Source organism: Pteropus medius, unplaced genomic scaffold (genome assembly GCF_902729225.1).
Source record: "Pteropus medius unplaced genomic scaffold, Ma_sr-lr_union100, whole genome shotgun sequence".
Taxonomy (NCBI): Eukaryota; Metazoa; Chordata; class Mammalia; order Chiroptera; family Pteropodidae; genus Pteropus; species Pteropus medius.
In genome coordinates this window covers 22,655,058-22,674,008 of record NW_024351729.1, presented here as the reverse complement: position 1 = coordinate 22,674,008, position 18,951 = coordinate 22,655,058, and the positions used below count along the sequence as shown (strand labels likewise).

Below are 18,951 nucleotides of genomic sequence, written 5' to 3'. Positions count from 1 at the left end.
ATTCGGACACTGACTCAGGCCCCGGGAATGCCAAGGAAGGGGGATGGGCAGCCACCAGAACAGGACTGGGATCCTATTGGCACCAGAAGATGTAGGGACAGCACACACAGCAGGATGGGGGGACCGCGGCTCCTGCAAACCTAGACACACCTCAAAACCACAGGTAGAAACAGTACATCTCACCCTGCAGACAAGTGTAGGCCTGGTACCCTCCAGCCCATCACACAACTTCAAGGTGATCATCATAGCTCTCCATCTGCCCAAATCACCCACTCCCCCATCAGAGAGAGGGACAGGCTCTTGGAAGTCAAACAGGGACATCTGACCTATATTGGTCACTTTCCCGGGACCCCCCACAAACCCCTTGCCTCCAGCCTCCCGGATGGCTGCAACTTGCCCTTTCTGACTCCAGCACCACTCAGGACTGAAGTTCATACAAGGAAGAAAGTTAAGCTCAACCCACCCCCATTTTCTCTTTTTTAGTACCTGACACAGATGAGAAAGGCCCTTGGAGGAGGAACCCAGGACTCAGAGCCCACCCTCTCCTAGCCTTGTGCCCCACAATGCTCCAAGCCACCTCCCCCACAGCAGGGTCCTTCCTGCTAGTCCTCAGGGACCCAGGAGGCAGCCCAGGACCAAACATCAAGATTCCAGGTTGCTCCTCTCCTCCACACCCTGCCCCCAGGCTGCTGGGCTGGAGCAGCTGAGTGGGTGGGCCCCGCCCTCTCAGCTGCCTGACACCCAGAGAGTAACTGATCCAGGGGAGCAGGGTGCCAAGGGCCGGGCCCAGAATAGTGCTGCCCAGCCACAGTGTCGCACACTTGTTCTCTGTTGTTCTGCATTGGCCACATGGAGCCCGAGCTGGAGCATGCACTGCGCAGGGTACAGGGTTTGGGGGAGGCCATGACCTGAGGCAGCCGAGGCCAGAAGATTGAAAACACACAACACTGTGTGAACATGTCTGTGTGTGTGTGTGTGTGTTTGACCTGGGTTTTCTCTGTGCATATGATTATGTGGATGTCTGTGTATATATATTCTTTGTGCGAGTACACGGTTCTGTGTCTGAGAATGGTTGAGTATGTGCTTCTCAGTGTGCATAGGTGTTTGTGTATGAGCGTGTATGTTTATGTGTGTTTGTGGGGGGGTGTGCGTGCGCACGCGCACACTCGCGTGTTCGTGGTGGGAAGGGAAGGACCTATGTTTCAGAACGGAGGGCATTTTCTCCTTCAGATGTTCTTCTCCCCACAGAGCCCAAGGTGGAGCCGTCTTGTGGGACCTGAACATCAAGGTAGGTGAGGCGGCCCCTTCCTGGTGAGCCCACACTCTTTCCTCACCTCCTTTTGCCCCTGCCTCTCTGGGCCCTCAATCTCACTCTCTCTACCAGCCTGTCTTTTGTCTTCCTCTCCTTTTCTTTCTTTGTTCCTCTTTATTTCTTCTTCCTTTTCCTCTCCTCCTCCTTTCTCTTTCAAAAGAAGAGGAGGGGGATTTAGAGTCTGAAGACTTAGACTCTGGTTCTGACTTTACCACTTATTAGCTGTGTGATTTGTGGCAAATCGCTTAACCTCTCTGATCTGAGGTGTTGCATCAGTAAACTAGGAATGGTAATAATATTCTTCCTTATAAGATTGCTATGAGGTTTGAATGAGAAAAATGTTGGAGAAAAGGCCTTTGGAAGCTTGCAAATATTAGATATTATTATTAACTACATTTTAATTGATTTCATTATGTTACTCCCTATTAACCAAACAGGCCCCATTCCTTCTTCCAGAGATGAGCTTCCTAGAGCAAGGAGATAGCACTTCATGGCCATCGCCGGCCATGACCACCAGCTCAGAAAGAAGCCACGGGAAATGGGGGGACAAGGCCTCAAGATGGACAAGGCAGGAGGCTGTGGAGGAAGAGGAGGAGCCAGACCTGGGAGAAGGTGAGGCCAAGGCCAGTTCTGGGGAGATGGGAGTGAGGGGCTGTGGGAAGTCCCAGAGCCAGGGGCCAGGGCTCTGCCCCTGATGCCTCCATAACAGAGAGTTGGACATAGCCCTCGTCTTTAGCCTCAGTCTCCCGACATGGGAGACGATGACTGCGTCGCAGAGCCAGGGGCCCAACGTGGGTTACTTGAGACAGAGCCACTGTCTTGTGTGACTCCCTGAGACCCAGCTTTCTCATCTGCAAAATGGGGCCCACAACATTCAGGCTTCCCAAGGCTGCTGTGAGGATAAACTGAGACAGCAGATGGTAAAGTTCTTGGAAGATGAAATTACTGTCCTCTCATCCCAAACAGGTCTTCAATCCAGGCCAGCTGCTGAGTCCATCGGGCTGGAGGCCACATTCCCCAAGGCCATACCTTTGGCCCAGTCTGCTACTTTGGCTGGGGTGGACGCCCCACTAACAGAGTGGGACCTCCTCTCCCCTGAGTGTACAGACTCAGCTGCTGGCTCCAGCATGGACGATCTGGAGCTGGGCAAGGAGTTCCCAGCTACGGCAATCTGTAGCTATGAGCTTGGCTTGGTGGAAGAGAGGCCTGCTCTGTGCCCGTCTCCGCAGGCCCCTTTACCCAAGCAGGGCTGGGATGACGAGCTGCAGAAGCCAGGGGCCCAGGTCTACATGCACTTCATGCAGAAGCACACCTGCTACGATGCCATGGCAACCAGCTCCAAGCTGGTCATCTTCGACACCACGCTAGAGGTGAGGCCACGGCTCTGTATACCTCCAACCTCATGGGGCTGCAACCACTGCTCACACCCTCCACGATGCCCTGGCAAAGTCCCCTTCCAGAACTTCTTCTTAGCACCACGGAGACCAGTGCAGGGAGGGCTGCTACTCTCTGTGAGCACCCCTAATTGTTATTGCAGCTCTGCCACTTAGTATCTGCAGGATCTTGGGTCTCTCACTTTACTTCTGTCATCTCTTAAATAGGGATAAGAATGCCTGCTTTGCCCTACAAGTTTCAGAGGACTCTTGGGACAACCTAGGATAGGTGGGAGCACTTTTCGAACCCAGAATTATGTGAAAGACATTGCAGAATGGCTTAGGAAAAGAACAGGAGACTCTCAGTACCAGATAAACAGAATGAGCTCTGGTGCCTGTTCTGCCATTTGGGCTGAGCTACAAAATGCCTATGATTCCATTCTTATCATCATGCATTTTTGAACAGTGTTTTCCAAAGCGTGATATGTGTGCTGTCCACAGTTCACACTTTGATACTAGTGACATATCAGTAGCTTTGTATTTCTTTTCATATGTATTAGAAAAATACAACCAGCACGTTTAGATAGCGTTGCTAAGGATGAGGCCAAAATGAGTCGATGTAAAATTTATTTAGAGAAAAATATTTTGTAAATGTTATGTAAATAATCATACCCCTAGTACTTAAATTAGCAAAATTATATTGTGTATGTCTGTGCACATATGACTTCCTAGTAGAAACACTGAGTTTTCCACACCCTGGTGTGCCTGGTGAGGATGTCACCTTCAGTGAGTGCCTTTGGCCACCAGCAGCCTTATCTCTGTAGCAAATGTCACAGACAAGGATCATGTCTGGTGTGTGCCAAACGTGAGAAAGGCAGGCTAGCTCAAGTGAAGATCTCATGGAAGGACACTGGTGGGGGCAGGGCATCACTGAGAGGCAGTGAGAGACTCACCCTTCGACTGTTCTCCCTGGCCCTCAGATCAAAAAGGCCTTCTTTGCCTTGGTGGCCAATGGTGTCCGGGCGGCACCTCTGTGGGACAACAAGAAGCAGAGCTTTGTGGGTAAGGAGGGACTGGGGAGGCAGAGGTGGTGGGGAAAGGAAAGGAGGGACCTAGTGAGGTAGTTCTGTGTTCACTGTCCCCATCTTGGAAGAGTTGTGACCAGCCGACCCCTCCAGCTCTACTGCTCCAAGAGCCCAGGTCATAGATGCCATTAGGAGAAGAGGAAAGGGAGCGGAAGAGATTGGGAAAATAGAAACAGGTGCGTAGGGGGAGGAGAGAAATTAGAGGAGAAAAAGAGAGAGCCCCATTTCTCAGGCATGGCGGGGACGGCCCTACTCCCTCTTCCCACAATTCCCACTGCTGTCTCAGTACTAGGGCAGTGGCAGGGCGGGGAAGGGGAGTCTAACCTTACAAGGCCCCAGGCTGAACCCCCATCCCCCTCCAACCCCGCAGGGATGCTGACCATCACAGACTTCATCTTGGTGCTGCAGCGCTATTACAGGTCCCCCCTGGTGAGGAGTGGGCTGGGAGTCCTGAGGGCACCTATCTGGGTTGGGCGGAGGGGAGTTCAGGGATCCTGGTGCCCGAGATATCCACGTCTGACTTCTGGTGTCCTGTCCATGTCTCTAGGTCCAGATCTATGAGGTTGAAGAACATAAGATTGAGACCTGGAGGGGTGAGTGGACAGAGGGGACCTGGAAAGGGGCTGAGGATGCAGGGGCCAAGACCTGAAGGAGAGAATAGGCAGCGGGAATTTCCTGGAGGGAGGAGAGGAAGGGTAACAGGGAGGCCAGGGGCCTGACTGGAGACAGTCTGGGAGGCTGCGGGGTGAGGCAGGGTGGCCAGCTCCCTTGGCCTGACTCCAGCTTTTCCTACAGAGATCTACCTTCAAGGCTGCTTCAAGCCTCTGGTCTCCATCTCTCCTAATGACAGGTTAAGCGTCCTCAAAAACCTACCTGAGCTTCCTTGCTCTGCACAGTCCCCTTCCCCAGCCTTTAGTTCTGAACTCACCAGCATACCCTGGGAGGCCCACAGGCAGCCTTGGCACTCTATCCTCCTTTCTAGGGGGCTGGGATGGAGGGTGTCTCTCTCCCAGCTGCCTCAGGCTCACTGCTCCCACCTCTGCAGCCTGTTTGAAGCTGTCTACACCCTTATCAAGAACAGGATCCACCGCCTGCCTGTCCTGGATCCGGTCTCAGGCAACGTGCTCTACATCATCACACACAAACGGCTACTGAAGTTCCTGCACATCTTTGTGAGTCTAGGACAGCCAGCCTGCGGGGCGCGCGAGTGTATCCCAGGGGCTGAGAAGTCTTCGACCCTGGGAATTGAGGAAGGAGGAGCTGAAGCCTGGGGCTGCTCCATCCTGGTGATATTACCTGTTTCAAACCCAACCAGGGCGCCTTGCTGCCCCGGCCCTCCTTCATCTCCCGAACCATCCAAGATTTGGGCATCGGCACATTCCGAGACTTGGCCGTGGTGCTGGAAACGGCACCCGTCCTGACCGCACTGGACATCTTCGTGGACCGGCGCGTGTCTGCTTTGCCCGTGATCAACGAAACTGGTACCCGTACCTAGACTAGGGCTTGGGCTAGGGTGGGGCAGTGAAGGGCAAGGGTCTATGCGGCATCAGCTCAGGGCCCAGGGTGAAGACAGGGTTAGAAGTCTCTGCCTTGGACCAAGCAGCCTCTCTGTGCCTCAGTTTCCCCATGTATAAAGTGGGAACCTTAACAACACCTTTCCTCTGACGCCCCAGGATGATTTTAAAGGATTATGTGCAATAAAACGAGCATGGTGAGAGGAAGTAGTAGATGAGGTCTTTGATTTTAGTTTTACCTGAAATGGGCCATCGGACCCAGCCAGACCGCAATTTCTGGCTCTAAAAAAGGGTCGGAGGAACTGAAAGATCATTTCCTTGGTAAATTGTGGTTGTAAATGATTTCAAAGTTAAAATCCATTGCCTGGTTTAACTATTGTTAACATATTTTTCTTTTTTTTCTTTCTTTCTTTTTTGATAGAGTAATTTAAAGTAAATTATAGACATCATGTCATTTCACCCCTAAACACTTCAGTATGCATCTTTTAAAATAAGTATATTTCCTATATCACCCAACAAAGCTATATTTTATTAATACTATCTAATATTCAATCTTAATTCTCATATCCCCATTTTCCTCAAGAATATCTATTTTTACAGTTGGTTTGTTAAAACCAGGATCAATTAAGGTCTGGACTTTGCATTTGCTTCTTTTGTCCCTAAGTCTCTTTTAATGTTGATCAGTTCCCTCCCCACTTAATTTTCATGACATTGATGTTGAAAAGCCTGGGTCAGTTGTCCTCTAGAATGTCCCACCTCCAGATCTGTGTTTGCTTTCTGCTGGTGACCTTTACCTTGTTTCCTGTTTCCTGTAAACCAGAAATTAGATTTCAGGCTTGATTGGATTCAGGCTATACATGTGAGGCTGGAATATTTCACAGGTGATACCATGTACTCACATTGTATCACATCAGGAGGCATGATGTCAGATTGTCTTTCTGTTGATGCTTTTGATCTGTGGGTTCGGAGAGTGGCAACCTGAAGCTTCATTATAAAGCCAGTAGTCTGGAGGTGGGAGTGGGGAACATCAAGTGGTTCATTCTAAAAGCGCTTCCCAGTCCTTGCAGAGCACCCTGCTTCTGATTCGAACCTCTTCCCTGCCTTTCTCTCACCCCACCCACCACCCTGCAGGTCAGGTCGTAGGCCTCTACTCCCGCTTCGATGTGATTGTAAGTGTCTGTGGGGAACGGAGGGGAGCTGGGGGTGCTGAAGGGATGCTGCGGGTGTGAGAATCAGAGGCATCTGGGGACCAGGGGGCCTTTACCTGTGTGTAGGGGATGATGATATCAGTGGGACTGGAGCCTGGCCGAGGGGGTGATGAAGACCGGTACTTCCCTCCCTGCCCAGCACTTGGCTGCCCAGCAAACCTACAACCACCTAGACATGAGTGTGGCAGAAGCACTGAGGCAGAGGACACTGTGTATGGAGGGAGTCCTTTCTTGCCAGCCTGAAGAGAGCCTGGAGGAAGTCATCAACCGGATTGTCCGGGAGCAGGTATGCCACGCCCCTCATACATGCTCCCAACACATATGGTTCAATCCTTCTCATGAGCAGCTCCAATTCTCCCTACGCATCAGGCACCTGCCCTATCCTCCCACTTCATGGAAAAGCTCTTGGTGTCCACACTGGTCTCCTGTCTGTGTGGCTCTTGTGCCATGGGCGACAGCCAGCTCATCCCCCCAGAGAGGTCAGAACCACCCCTAACTCTAGGAGACACTCTCTTGCTCCCTCAGTTATGTCAAGTTGTTGCTTCTGATTCTTGGTGCCAACCTTGTTGTCTGCCATAGCCACATGGCTCTGCCCCCTTACCGAACCTCTGTGGACCTACAGGTACACCGTTTGGTGCTAGTGGATGAGACCCAGCATCTTCTGGGCGTGGTGTCCCTCTCCGACATCCTTCAGGCACTGGTGCTCAGCCCTGCTGGCCTGGATACCCTCAATGCCTGAGAATATGTGGATCCTCACTCCCAGGCCACCTTCTACACCCAAAGCCAATGAGGGAAGCCAGTGGACTTGGCCTTCATCTTTCCCCACTCCCATTAGCTGGTTCGGCTCTGGTTCAGGTAGGCTCTGCCCTGGGTCATTGGCCTCAGCACCAGCCCCTAGGTCTTACTGGGCTCCCAGATCTCAGATTGGGGCACCCTGATGATGGGAGTGGCCCAGCTCATAGTTGAAGAGCTCCATGAAAACTACAAGTATCAGGACACACCGTGGGGCCACCATTTTGTTCCATTCTCAGTCGAGGTCGTGCAGACCCTCATAAGAGGGGTGCACAGGGGCCAGGATAAAGGCAAGGCAGTGCGATGGGACTTCAGGTGCTCTAGGGAGATTGACCTGCCTTCTCACAATTCATGTTGCACCTACTTGGAATTCTACTACTGGAAGGAAGTAAGTTAATAAACCTTTGTTGAATGGAATTTCCCCGCTCAGTAAGAACTAAGACTAAAATGAGTGAGCTTCTATCTAAGTACTCATCTCAGTGTACCTGACATGATCTCAGACGTTTTCCTGGTAGTGTGTTTGGTAGTGGGGTACAGAAGGGTGGGGGCATAGGTTCCATCTACTTGGCAGTGGATGACAAGACTGAGGTCCCCCTATCGGAAAGGCAATCTTCCCTCCCCATTTAGTCACCGTCTTCCCTTCTCTTTTCCTCACAGGCTTCTCCAGCCCTACCTAACTGCCCTTGCCCTGTGTATGCTCCCAGAAACCCTCGGGAATGCCCTGTGCACTATGGGAGGATGAAATTAAGGAGAACAGCTGAGTCAAGCCTAGAGGTCCCTGAACCAGAGGCACTGGGATTACCCCAGGGCCAACTGCTCCATGTCCACCCACATCACTTTCCCCTACCTGGGTGGGGACTGGCCCCAGTGGTACAGCGAGCCCTCAGCCCATGGGTTTAGTTAGGGGCTCTGGATTCCTTGGCTTCTGGACTACCTGCCACTGGTGTCCCAGCTCTTGGGAGTCCCAGCTCTTCTTCCCCCAGGGGAACTAACAGCCTTAGTGGTTCTCACGACTTGGCCACTGCCCTCCTACGCTCTGTGCAGTGTCATTTCAGGGCTGCGGGGGGGACCATGGAGCAGTAGTTATTTGTAGGGCTGCCTGTGGGAGTGGGGTTGCTCCCGCCATTCTCCTTAGCTCTCACCAGCAAACAATGTCCTCACTCCCCAGCGATGGCCTTGTACTCAGATCCTGAGGATGAACGATCAAGAAAACAAAAAGAACAAGGATAACCCAGGAACTTAGATTTTATCAGTTTCCCCTCAGAAAATGCTACACTCATTTGACCCGAACTTGTGGCAAGATCCCTGTACTATCTGAATTTAAAGACACAAAGGAAAATCTGTCACTGGAGAACACCGCACGTGGCGTTTCTTTTGTGCGTAGTGTTTTTCCACTGAAATTTCTCTTTCTTCTTTTAAAGAGAACATTAGTTACTTACATAGTAGGTACAATTCGCTCCATAAACTCTAATTTGCAAGAAACATAACTTTTCTAATACTGAATGTAATTTCTATTATGAAGCCCATTTTACCAGGTGGTAGAAATTAATCTCAGTCAGTGCGAGATTCCTCTCTCATCTTTCTCTGGGGTTAAGTTCAGCGAGGAGGGGAAAGCTTTCAGTCATGTAAGACTTTGTTCCTCCCTCAGTCATCATTACCCGTCCATGCTAGCACCTGCTAAAACATCCCCATTCCATCTGGTTGTCACTTGGTTGGTCACTGGTGGGCATAGCCCCTGCTGGGTGGTCCCTCACTCCTTACCACAAAGCCTCTTTGGGCCTGCCTGCTCTTGGAGCATGAGGACTTTCTAGCTCCTGGCTCTGTACCCCTCTGGCCTTCAAGAAGTTCTGTGGGGCTGTCTCAAGCCCATCTGCTGAGATGGACAGCAAGTGCCCTGTTCTGCTCTGGAACTTGCAGTTTTCCCAGACTCTACCCAAGAAACATGGACTCTACTATCGTTATGACCTCTGAACCTCTCTGGGGTACTTGTCATTCCCTTCCCCTTCCTTCAGACACAGCTCTTCCTCGGGGACTCAAAAAACGTCTACGCTTTGCTTCCCCAGCCTCCACCAGCCTGTGGAATCTCTACCTAGCGGAGAAAGAGGGGTCCTTTTTCTCTATATTCTTCCAAATCCACTGCGTGTGTCTTGAGTTCTTACCAACTACCTTGGGGGTCAGGTTTTTGAAATTCCAAAGCCAAGACAGCCTCTGCTCTGTCACCCCTCCCCTGTGGCAATGGATACTGCAGGTCTAGCTATCCAGTGGGGAAAGGGAGGCTAATATTTCTAAAGGATGCTCCCAACCCATTTACCTCACAGAGCAACAGAGTGGAGACACTTGTGCTTGATGGGTCAGGCAGGAAATGAAGGCATTTTCTCATAGCGTCTTAGCTTCCATTTCTGGCTTTGCTTTAACCCATGGGTCAGGAGCTGGCTCTGCTCTGGCCCTACCTGGGAACGTCCCGGCTCAAATGGGAGGATGGAATGGGAGTGTTTGCTCACTCAAGTGACAGTGTCCTTGAGGAGCCTGGGGCAGGCTGCCTCTAGCTGTGATGGCTCTAGGGTAAGTACAGTAGGGTCATCTTTTGGGGCGGAGCCTTGGGTTGCTCTGCATGAGCAGACCATCAAAGGTCACAGCACAGGGTTTAGGGGAAAAGGGCAGCCCAAGGAAGGTGCTCTTTCCACCTCCTTCTGCCCTTGAGAGCACATAGGTCTCTACCCTCCTGGATCCACCATCCTAAAGAAAGGATATCTGCTGTGCTGAATTAATGTTTACTCTTCTGCAGTTTTCCTAAATCCTATTATTCTTCTTTCCTTATAGAGTCAGATCAGGGTGGGTTATACGGGAGCCTCACTGTGACTTCTGGAGACCCCAGACCCTGGAAGTGTGGCCCATCACTTGCCACTGATAGGCTTTGTGCCAACCCTCAAACCAGAGCTTATGTTTTTCACCCTCCAGAGATAAAGTTGCAAGGGAAAGAGCCCGAACTATTACATCACATTCATCCTATAGCTATCATATGCATTGGAATGAATCACTCTCAAAGAAAGTAATTTTGCCATTTACATTAAATAAGTCTTGTCCAGGCATTATGATGGAATATAAACTGACAGAGGCCATTTTCAACCCCCAAGATAAGCAAAAGAATTTCATGTACATTTATAGTATATACATTTTTCTGCGGGTATATTGTATTTTAATAAAAATCTTTTAAAATTAAAAAAATAATAATAACCTGTAGTCTAAAGAGAAAACCTCTTTGGCCGTGCTATATTTTGTTTTTCTCTGTTTAGGGTAGAAGTCTTTGATACTCTTCCCAGAGCTGTGTCTATGGGCAAGATTTCATAGTTGTGTTAATAGCTCTTCAGCTCTTATATCTGGTAGAATGATGGCAAAAATTGGGGAAAGTGGGGAGGAGCCTCTGAAGGTGTGTCTACACCTCATCAAAATGTCAGGGAATATACCTTGCTCTTTAATTAATGCTCACAAGGATATCATTATTTCAGCAACTGCTTAGCTCTTGTTTTGGCTCTGCATTTCTGATCTGATTGGAGGTTGGATTTTTGGCCCTGTGGGGGTGCACGGCGGTATGGTGCTGCCTCAGAATACTCCTCTAGAAGTATTGCTTACATTGGCAACTATTTCTACAAACTCCTCTTCATAAACTTTTTTTCAACTGAGAGATAATTCACGTATTATTTAAATTCACTTTTTCAAAGTGTGCGACTCAGTGGTACTTAATATATTCACAGTTGCGCAACTACCATCATGATCTAATTCTAGAACATATTCATCATTCAAAAGAAACTCCTTATCTGTAAACAATCACTCCCCATTCTCCCTTACCACCAGCTTCCGGCAACCACTAATCTACTTTCTATCCCTACAGGTTTGCCTATTCTGGACATTTCATGTCAATGAAATCATACAAGATGTGGTCTTTTGTGTCTGGTTTCCTTCATTAACATAACGTTTCCAAGATTCATCCATGATGCAGCATGAATCAGTACTTTATCCCTTTTTTATAGCTGAATAATATTTTATCCTATGGATATACATGATCTTCATAGAGTTTAATGAGAAATTAGCCTACACATTCATACACTGAACTGCAGATCATGAATGCTGACTCCCTTGGATAGATGCTACAAAACCACAGTCCCAAACCACATGACATCGACTTCCCCCTACCCAAGCACCAGCACCGAGGGGTTCACCTGGCTTGGACAGCTCACCCCTGGTGATCTGAAGGAGCAGCACACTGGGAAAGGCAGAAGTCTGCTTTGGTTGACATTGTGACAGAGATCCTGGAACCCTCCAAGCCCAGCCCCCATCCTCTGCATTTATAAGGAGCTCTCACAGGTGAACCCCCGCACAGGTAGGATTGAGATACACACCTGTATAATCAGGAATTCCTTCCAATTCTCTCCAAGTTTCTCTTCTCAATATGGAAACTCCATTATCCCCCCTCCTCCCTTCCTCCAATCCCATTCTCTTCTCATTCAACAAACATTATATAATCACCTCCGAGGTGTTAGACACAGAGTTGAACACTGGGATCCAAATGGAAAGGAGCTTGATTTGTGCCTCCAGGGGGTTCACAGCTGGTTGGGGAGGCAGTCAGGTCTATAACAAGGTGAACACACCCAGTGCTCAGTCCTGTAAAGGGAGGGGAATAGGGGAACTCACAAGAGGAAGTGCTCATGCTCACCCAGAGAGGCCAGGGAAGGCTTTGCAGAAGCCGTGTGACATTTGAGCTGAGTCCTAAGGAAAAGTAAGTTCTCTGGGATGACATGGCAGTTGGTGAAGAGGATGTTCCAAGGAGAAGGGACATTAAGTACAAAGTATCGAGCCTGGAGAGAGCATTATGTGCTCAGGGACATACAAAGAATTAGTGCTGAGCTGTGGAAGGAGTATCTGGGTGGGAGGGTGAGGGGGAAGAGTTGAGGGCAAAGTAGCGGAATACGCGTCTTCTAAGCCACAGTAAGGACTTTGGATTTTGCCTGGGTGCCAAGGGGAGCCGCTGAAGGATTTTAATCAGGGTAATTACATGCTTTTTAAAATGGGCTCAAACTCAAACCCCTACAGACACACAAGGAACTTGACTTTAGTCTTCTATGACTCAGTAGAAATTTACAGCTGAGACTAGGACTCTAGGAAGTTGGGACTTACTGACTTCTCAGGCTTGAGATATGATACATTGGCTCTCAATGCCAACCTACCTACTTTCCTTCTAGTTGGTTTTCTGTACCAAATAGGCTTGAAAGCTACAAACTACAATCCCCAGATTCCCTTACAGCTAGAGTCAGAGGAGGAACTTAGGTTCCAGCTCTCAGATGTATGTGAGAGAGATCTGGAAAGTGGTAGTGTGACAAATGCCACGTTTCTGCTGCTCCTGCTCTTTCTGACGTCAAGGGCGGTCGGGAGGCATTAGCAGAGGTTCAAGTTCAGTGACTACTGGTTTCATGGGTATTAATAGGTAGGAGCAAGGAGAGCATCTTTTTTTTTTTTTTTCTGCTAGCACAGACCTGAGAGACATGGAGTAGCTCTGGGGCTAATAGTTGTATCAAGAGCTGGCCAACTCTCGTTCTCCTGAGTGTGGCCAACATGGTGCTCTCCAGGCTAGTCAATGCCCTAGTGATGTTCTAGGAGTTATTCCTGTAGGCCCAGCTTAGAGCTCTTTCAACAATTTGTGTAGCACCTCACCTCCTATATCTAAGTCCTTTCTGTTCAAAATAGGGTGCTGCTCTCAGTGCTGGGGGGCCTCCTGCAGCTCCTGCTCAGACAGGCCCTCAGCCAATGCCAGATGAAGCTAAGGCCTCTCTGTGAGGTCTGGGAGAGCAAACAACGTTCTCAGTGTCCATGGAGGGAGGTGACTCTGCCTCCCACCAAGAGTCCTAAGTGGGGAGAGGGCATTCCCCAAACAGAAAGGATTTCGGAAGATGGGTCATCAAAAAGAATGACAATGGTCTCCAATTATCAATAAAAGTCCCTTTATTCTATATTTTCCCCCAAGGATAGTAATGCGACAAGGATATGGCTCTTTATCTAAGTGGGAACTGCACAAAACAATAAAAGTGGCAAAATCTCAGCACTTCCGTGGCAATGCATTGAGTTTCTTCAGCCTTTGGACTCCGGCAGCCGCCTTTGCTCCCTCCTCATCTGAGACGAAGCCATGGCCAGGAATTCCTGTGCCAGGGCAGGGGCCCTAAGATGGCAGGGGCCCAGCTCAGCACTATCTCTGCAGGAAACACAGGTCCACCTTCTTATTAGGAACCAGGACAACGCGGGCCACACTCTTCACCTCCCCTGTCTCAGGGGTCAGGGCCACCTTGTACTGCTGGATCAGCTGGGAGACAAAATGCACACAGGGCTTTTAAAGTCTGTGATCTCCAGCCGCTCCCCTCCTCTGCACGCACCCACCCTATGCTTCCCCAAGGCCAGCCTCCCCAAGGCCTCCCTGACGCACACACCTGCCTCTTCCCACTCACCCTTGCCAGCAACAGCTGCATCTCCAACTCTGCAATCCTGCGGCCTAGGCAACCCCGGATCCCATAGCCGAAAGGCACAGAGCCAAATGGGTGTTGGGCCCTGAGGTTATCAGGCTGACTCTTCAGCCAGCGGTGGGGATGGAAGCTCTCTGGCTCAGAGAAGATGCTAGGGTCCCGAGACAAAGCATAGTGACAGAACACGAACTGAGTCTGCACAGGAAGAATGGGTAACACATCAGCTTAGGGTTGTGGGGCACCTTAGGAACCCTGGCCTTCTAGCCCCACTCACGTTCTTGGGGAAGAGGAAACCACCAACTTCAATTTCTTTTTCCGTGATTATCCGGGAGTTGTTGGGAACCACAGGGTAGAGACTACAGGGAAAAGAAAGTACAGGCCTGTCTCATGATCCAAGGAGAAGCAGAGTGCCCTCCTCTCTGGTCCCTGAAGCCCCTCTTCCCATCTCACCCCTGACCCTAACCTCAGCCCAACAGCTCCCACTTTCCACTCCTGTCTCTGAGTCCTCCCCACATACAGACCCTGTGCTCCAGGGAACAGCAGCCTACCGCAGCGTCTCCTTAAGCACAGCTTTGAGTAGAGGCATGTGGGCCAAGTCCTTGTGCTGGGGCACCTGCCCAGCTGGCACCACGCCCACTACTTCCTCATGCAAGGCCTCCTGGATCTTTAGGCTCTTTGAAAGATGGTACAGGGCCCATGTCAGTGTGTTGGATGTCTAGGAGGTAGAATGAGAGATGAAGTGAGGAGGGATTTCCAGGAAAGAGCCAGTTAGGTAATGGGAGGGTATGTGAGTGGGTGAAGGCAGAATGTGGGAGAGAAACTAATTTGCCGTGAGAATGGCAGAATAAGACAGAGGTTCATGGGGGCCCTCCACGCTAAATGTGACTCCACAGCGGTATGAGCATCAGTGATGGAGAATCGCATTCTAACAACAGAGGAGACTGTAGCAGAGAGAAAGCCAACGTGACACAGGACTGGAAAGAGATCCTACAATGAAGGTGCTGGTGGACAACCTGTTAAACTCTCCATTTAAATTAATAGCGCAAGAGAATTGGATTAGATGTGAGATGAAACTTTCCAGCCATTTGAGAGGCTCTAGGAGGTGATGGATGAATCCCTCTTACAAAAAGACAATTCCCTGCCCTCCTTCTAGTTCTATATCCATGTTACAGAAAGAAAAGCAGGTACCTGGAGGGACGAAGGTCAGGTTCAAGTGGGGGATAATAGGGAATTTGTTCAGGATGGGAGCTGGGAGCCCCTGGTCTCCTCGTCGGCCCCCCTCACGCACCGTGTCTACCCCAGCCATGAGCAGCTCAGAGAGGCTGCCCACAGCCTCATGAGGACTGAGCTGTCTTCCATTTAGTAGGAAGTGCAGGTAGCCAGATATCTGGACCCCATCTGGCCCCGCTGTCTGCAGTTGGGCCTCTATGTCCTTGAGTTTCTGGTCAATCATCTTCTTTCCTACAGGGACAATGAAGAACAGGGGAGTATAAGATCAAAAGTCATGATCTTCAAGGACCAAGAGCCACACCAGCAGGTGGTAGCATGAGGGCAAAAATGTTGGGAGAAACTGCTAATGCATAGACCCTGGGACCTACCGCCTAACTTCCTTTCCTGAATTCCTCACCAAATGAGAAGATAGTGTTCCAGCCATCCAAGTATCTCTTCCAGAAGGGCAACAGGGGTCGGGTCCACTTGGGGAGGAAGGTGGCATACAGTGAGTTGCGGAACATGAGCCCGACAGAATTGATGAAGGCCTTGGTATCCTGTGGGGTGGACCGCTCCAGGCAGCCAATACGTTTCTCAAACAGGATGTAGCAAATTGCTGGCAGTGCACAAAGGCCGTCACAGGAGGCAGTGTCATGGCACAGAGAACCCAGAAAGCTTTGAGGAAGGTAAGCACAACCTACCCCCGACCCATGCCCACCCAGTCCCTCTCCCAACAAAGGTACCTTCCAAGGAAAAGTGATAGAACTGGTGAGCTATGTCGGGCACCTGGTCCCCAGAGGCACTCTCCACCCGCAGCTGTTTCAGTCGAGCCATGAAGCTGTCAATCACCTCATTCAGAACATCTGCGTAGAGCGCAGCCTCATCTGGCTTCAGCATCCGCTGATTCAGAACCTGGCGCAGCTCGTACCAGCGCTGTCCTTGCCTGCAGGGAATGGAGGAGCAGCACAAACGTAAGTATCTGAGAGGGGTTAGCTTAGAGGACATCTTCCCACCCTGAGACCCCTACAATCTAGGAAAATCTCAGACTCCTAGATGTTAAATTACAGAATCACCAAACTTTTAAATGACAGAATCTTCGAAGCACAAAACTTCAGAATCTCACTACGGCAGAGTGGAAGTGGTTAAGGTGGCCATCTAGAACCAGGTTGTATAGGGGACAAATCACAAGTATGATGATTACTGGTGACTGAACTCTTCTGTCCCTCAGTTTCCTTTTCTGTAAAATGGGAATAAGAGTGCCTCTCTCGTAGTAGTGCTGTTCAGATCTATTCCACTACTCGCTAGTTGTGTCAACTCAGGCGAGAGATGCAAAAACCTCTCTGGGTCTCAGTTTCTTCATCTACGAAGTGGGAATAAAACTACTATCTCTTTCATAGCCAGGTTGCGATGATAAAATGAAAGAATGAATAAAAAGAGACTTGCCCAATGTCTGGCATGCCATAAACACATAGTTACTTATTATCTTTGTTGCTGCTACTATTACCACCACCAGGATCAACTTTAATCCCTTAAGAAATGACTAAAACATGGATGTCAAGCAACTAGAGAAAATAAAATGCCATTAATTGTTTTTGGAGCTCTGTGAACATACTATAGCCAAAAAACAAAAACAAAAACAAAAATAAAAAACCTGTAATAGATCCAATTACAATCTGTGGCATTGGGAATGGTTTATCACCAGTGATTCTCAATTATTTACCACAATTGGTATATGGGTATATAATGTACTCAGCCCATCCTTCAGCTCATCCTTCAATTTGTCACTGCCAAAATAATAATAACTTTTCTAGGTATAACTTCAAGACAAGACTAGGACTTACATCTATCTCTGTGGGTGGAGAGCACCATGAAACTTACATCTGACAAGAAGCATACAATACATGATTTGGGGACTATTTTAAAAATTAAACTGAGCCCTCCCAACAAACATGGTGATGACATTTTGTCAACTATAAACAGATATGTCCTATTATGATTTGAGTTGGTATATTTTCAACCATAATGTAGAATAATGGAGCTGGAAAGGTCCTAGAGTTACCTTGGAGATACTGTAGTTGAAAATTCCCATTTTACATATGAGAAACATAAGGCCAGGGAAGGGGAAATAACTCATTTGTTCGAAGTCATACAAGATACCAGTGGAAAAGACAATAAATGGTCCCTGGGCTTCAGCCCATCCCAACCACTGCTTTCTAGACTGGGTGTCAGGTTCAGGGGATGCAAGGAGATCCTACCCTGCCCATTATCTACTGGCTGCCCAGTGCCACTAAATATCCTTGGGCCTGGCCCTCTGGGGCCCTGTCCAAGTCCCTTCAGGCCCCAGCTCACATGGTGAAGGGGCCATACGCCAGGCCCTGCTGATCCCGGTGGTCCTTCCATAGATCCATGTCATCCCGTATTGGGTACTTGCCCTCCTGCCGCATCACTTGCTCCAGGAGTGGGGCACTGGCCAGGTGAACGTAAGTCTGAGACCCTATGCGGGTTATCCACATTGGACCATACTTGGCCTTGTTCAGCACCTGTGGGATTCAACCAAAGCTAAATAACCATGGCCCAGCCAGACAGACACTTCCTGGAGAGAAGATGGGATGGAGGAGTTCTGATGGCTACACCATTGCAAGTGGGCTGGGCAAAATCACATTGTGTAGGAGGTAGGCACTGGGATAGCCTATAGTTCCAAAAGAAGAACACTGAAAAAAATAGGCATACAGGTGTTAGAATATTGAGAGCAATGAGTATCTGGTGTAACTGGAGGAACTGGGGGAGCTGAGGTCCTTGAGAGAAAGAGATTTCAGAAAAATGGGATATGTAGCTATAGGATTAACTCAGAACATAGCCCCTCCACGCACTCAGAAGACAGATGGCTTCTTGGCCTACAGCGATAAGGAAGGCAGGGCACAAAGAGTTCTAGACAGTGCCTACTCCTGAGGACGTTTTCTGCTGTTCCCGTGGACATTACCTGCTTGCTCTGCTCAAGAAGGTGGCAGGTCCGCATTCTCATGGACGCTATCTGCGTCTGTAACTAAGCAGCGCATCTTGCTCCAATCCATCGGAGAAGATAGCTGGCTGCTCCCCTGGTGAGATGACCCCGCTCTCTGCTTGTGAGCATAAATGCTCTGTTTGCACTTGGTCAGAAGGAGCCTCTTCTGCTAAAGCTTCCTTCCCTCACCCCTCTGGTCCTACTGGTGGTTTTCCCAGAATATATAAACCCAGGTGCAAGTTCCAGGCCTGGGGCTCCTGGGTTACAGTGGCAAACTGAAGTATGTTGAGGTGTAAATACTTGGGGCCTAAGCTTTTTAAAAAACTAAGCCTTTCAATGAGATATAATAGAAGCATTCAAATTTAGTGCAGCTTGTTGTTAACAAGATGAAGATAAATATCTCATACAATCAACAAGAAAAAAGAAACACGTTTATAAACTCCAGGGAAAATAAGAAGCTGAATGAGAAAGTCAGAATCCAGATAGGAACTCAGTGGTTTGAATTAAAAAAAAAATTATTCGTTGTGTTAGGTAATGTAATTCTTAAATATTTTATCTTAGAATTTCTAAAGCATTTGAAAATCGATACCATAGCATCTGTGAAATTGCTATAATGTTTTTATACTTATTGAAAATGAGGGAGAAAATATTTTGGTTTGGTGGCCAGGGGTGGGGCTGAAACGTAAAAAGAATCCACAAATACTGAAACTAAATTTATGGGCTAATTTATACCCACAAACTGAAAAAAAATGAAACATAATAGTTTCCTAGGAACTTCATCTCTCACAATGTTACTAAGAGGTTTTAAGAGGCTCAGAATCTGCTCCAGTGTAGAAACTGGGCTAAAGGACTTCTGTAAAAGAGACATCAAAATTGCAGAGATCTATCATTCAAATTATAGATGGAAACTTCGCCCAACTCATAGTCTAGAAAAACACCAGTCTTACTGGG

At 48.9% G+C, this 18,951-nt stretch overlaps 2 protein-coding genes across 6 annotated transcripts in view; one reads left to right on the top strand and one right to left on the bottom strand.

Annotated features, from left to right (window-relative positions):
- The first annotated feature begins 7 nt into the window (after window positions 1-7).
- On the top strand, window positions 8-10,429 carry PRKAG3 (protein kinase AMP-activated non-catalytic subunit gamma 3). 5 transcript variants are annotated; one of them, XM_039844794.1, is made up of 13 exons: window positions 8-235; window positions 1,249-1,288; window positions 1,769-1,924; window positions 2,279-2,682; window positions 3,666-3,747; window positions 4,141-4,199; window positions 4,318-4,363; window positions 4,566-4,620; window positions 4,816-4,942; window positions 5,086-5,251; window positions 6,416-6,453; window positions 6,632-6,778; window positions 7,115-10,429. In XM_039844794.1, the coding sequence occupies exons 1-13, from the start codon at window positions 44-46 to the stop codon at window positions 7,229-7,231; spliced, it is 1,629 nt and encodes a 542-aa protein (XP_039700728.1). In that variant the 5' UTR covers window positions 8-43; the 3' UTR covers window positions 7,232-10,429. The 5 variants fall into 5 exon arrangements, 4 of the variants coding, with proteins under 4 accessions (XP_039700728.1, XP_039700729.1, XP_039700730.1 ...); XM_039844795.1 differs by having other exon boundaries at window positions 9-163; XR_005649056.1 differs by having other exon boundaries at window positions 171-1,288; window positions 7,115-7,347; window positions 7,942-10,429.
- A 2,831-nt stretch (window positions 10,430-13,260) lies between these two features.
- CYP27A1 (cytochrome P450 family 27 subfamily A member 1) overlaps window positions 13,261-18,951 on the bottom strand; it is a 30,810-nt gene continuing 25,119 nt past the window's right edge. The window contains exons 2-9 of the mRNA XM_039844791.1: window positions 17,349-17,539; window positions 15,743-15,942; window positions 15,418-15,615; window positions 15,079-15,251; window positions 14,339-14,505; window positions 14,065-14,146; window positions 13,776-13,985; window positions 13,261-13,633 (exon numbers count right to left, since the gene is read on the bottom strand). Coding sequence (XP_039700725.1) covers window positions 13,520-13,633; window positions 13,776-13,985; window positions 14,065-14,146; window positions 14,339-14,505; window positions 15,079-15,251; window positions 15,418-15,615; window positions 15,743-15,942; window positions 17,349-17,539 — 1,335 coding nt within the window. The 3' untranslated portion in view covers window positions 13,261-13,519. The remainder of the gene's footprint in view (window positions 13,634-13,775; window positions 13,986-14,064; window positions 14,147-14,338; window positions 14,506-15,078; window positions 15,252-15,417; window positions 15,616-15,742; window positions 15,943-17,348; window positions 17,540-18,951) is intronic.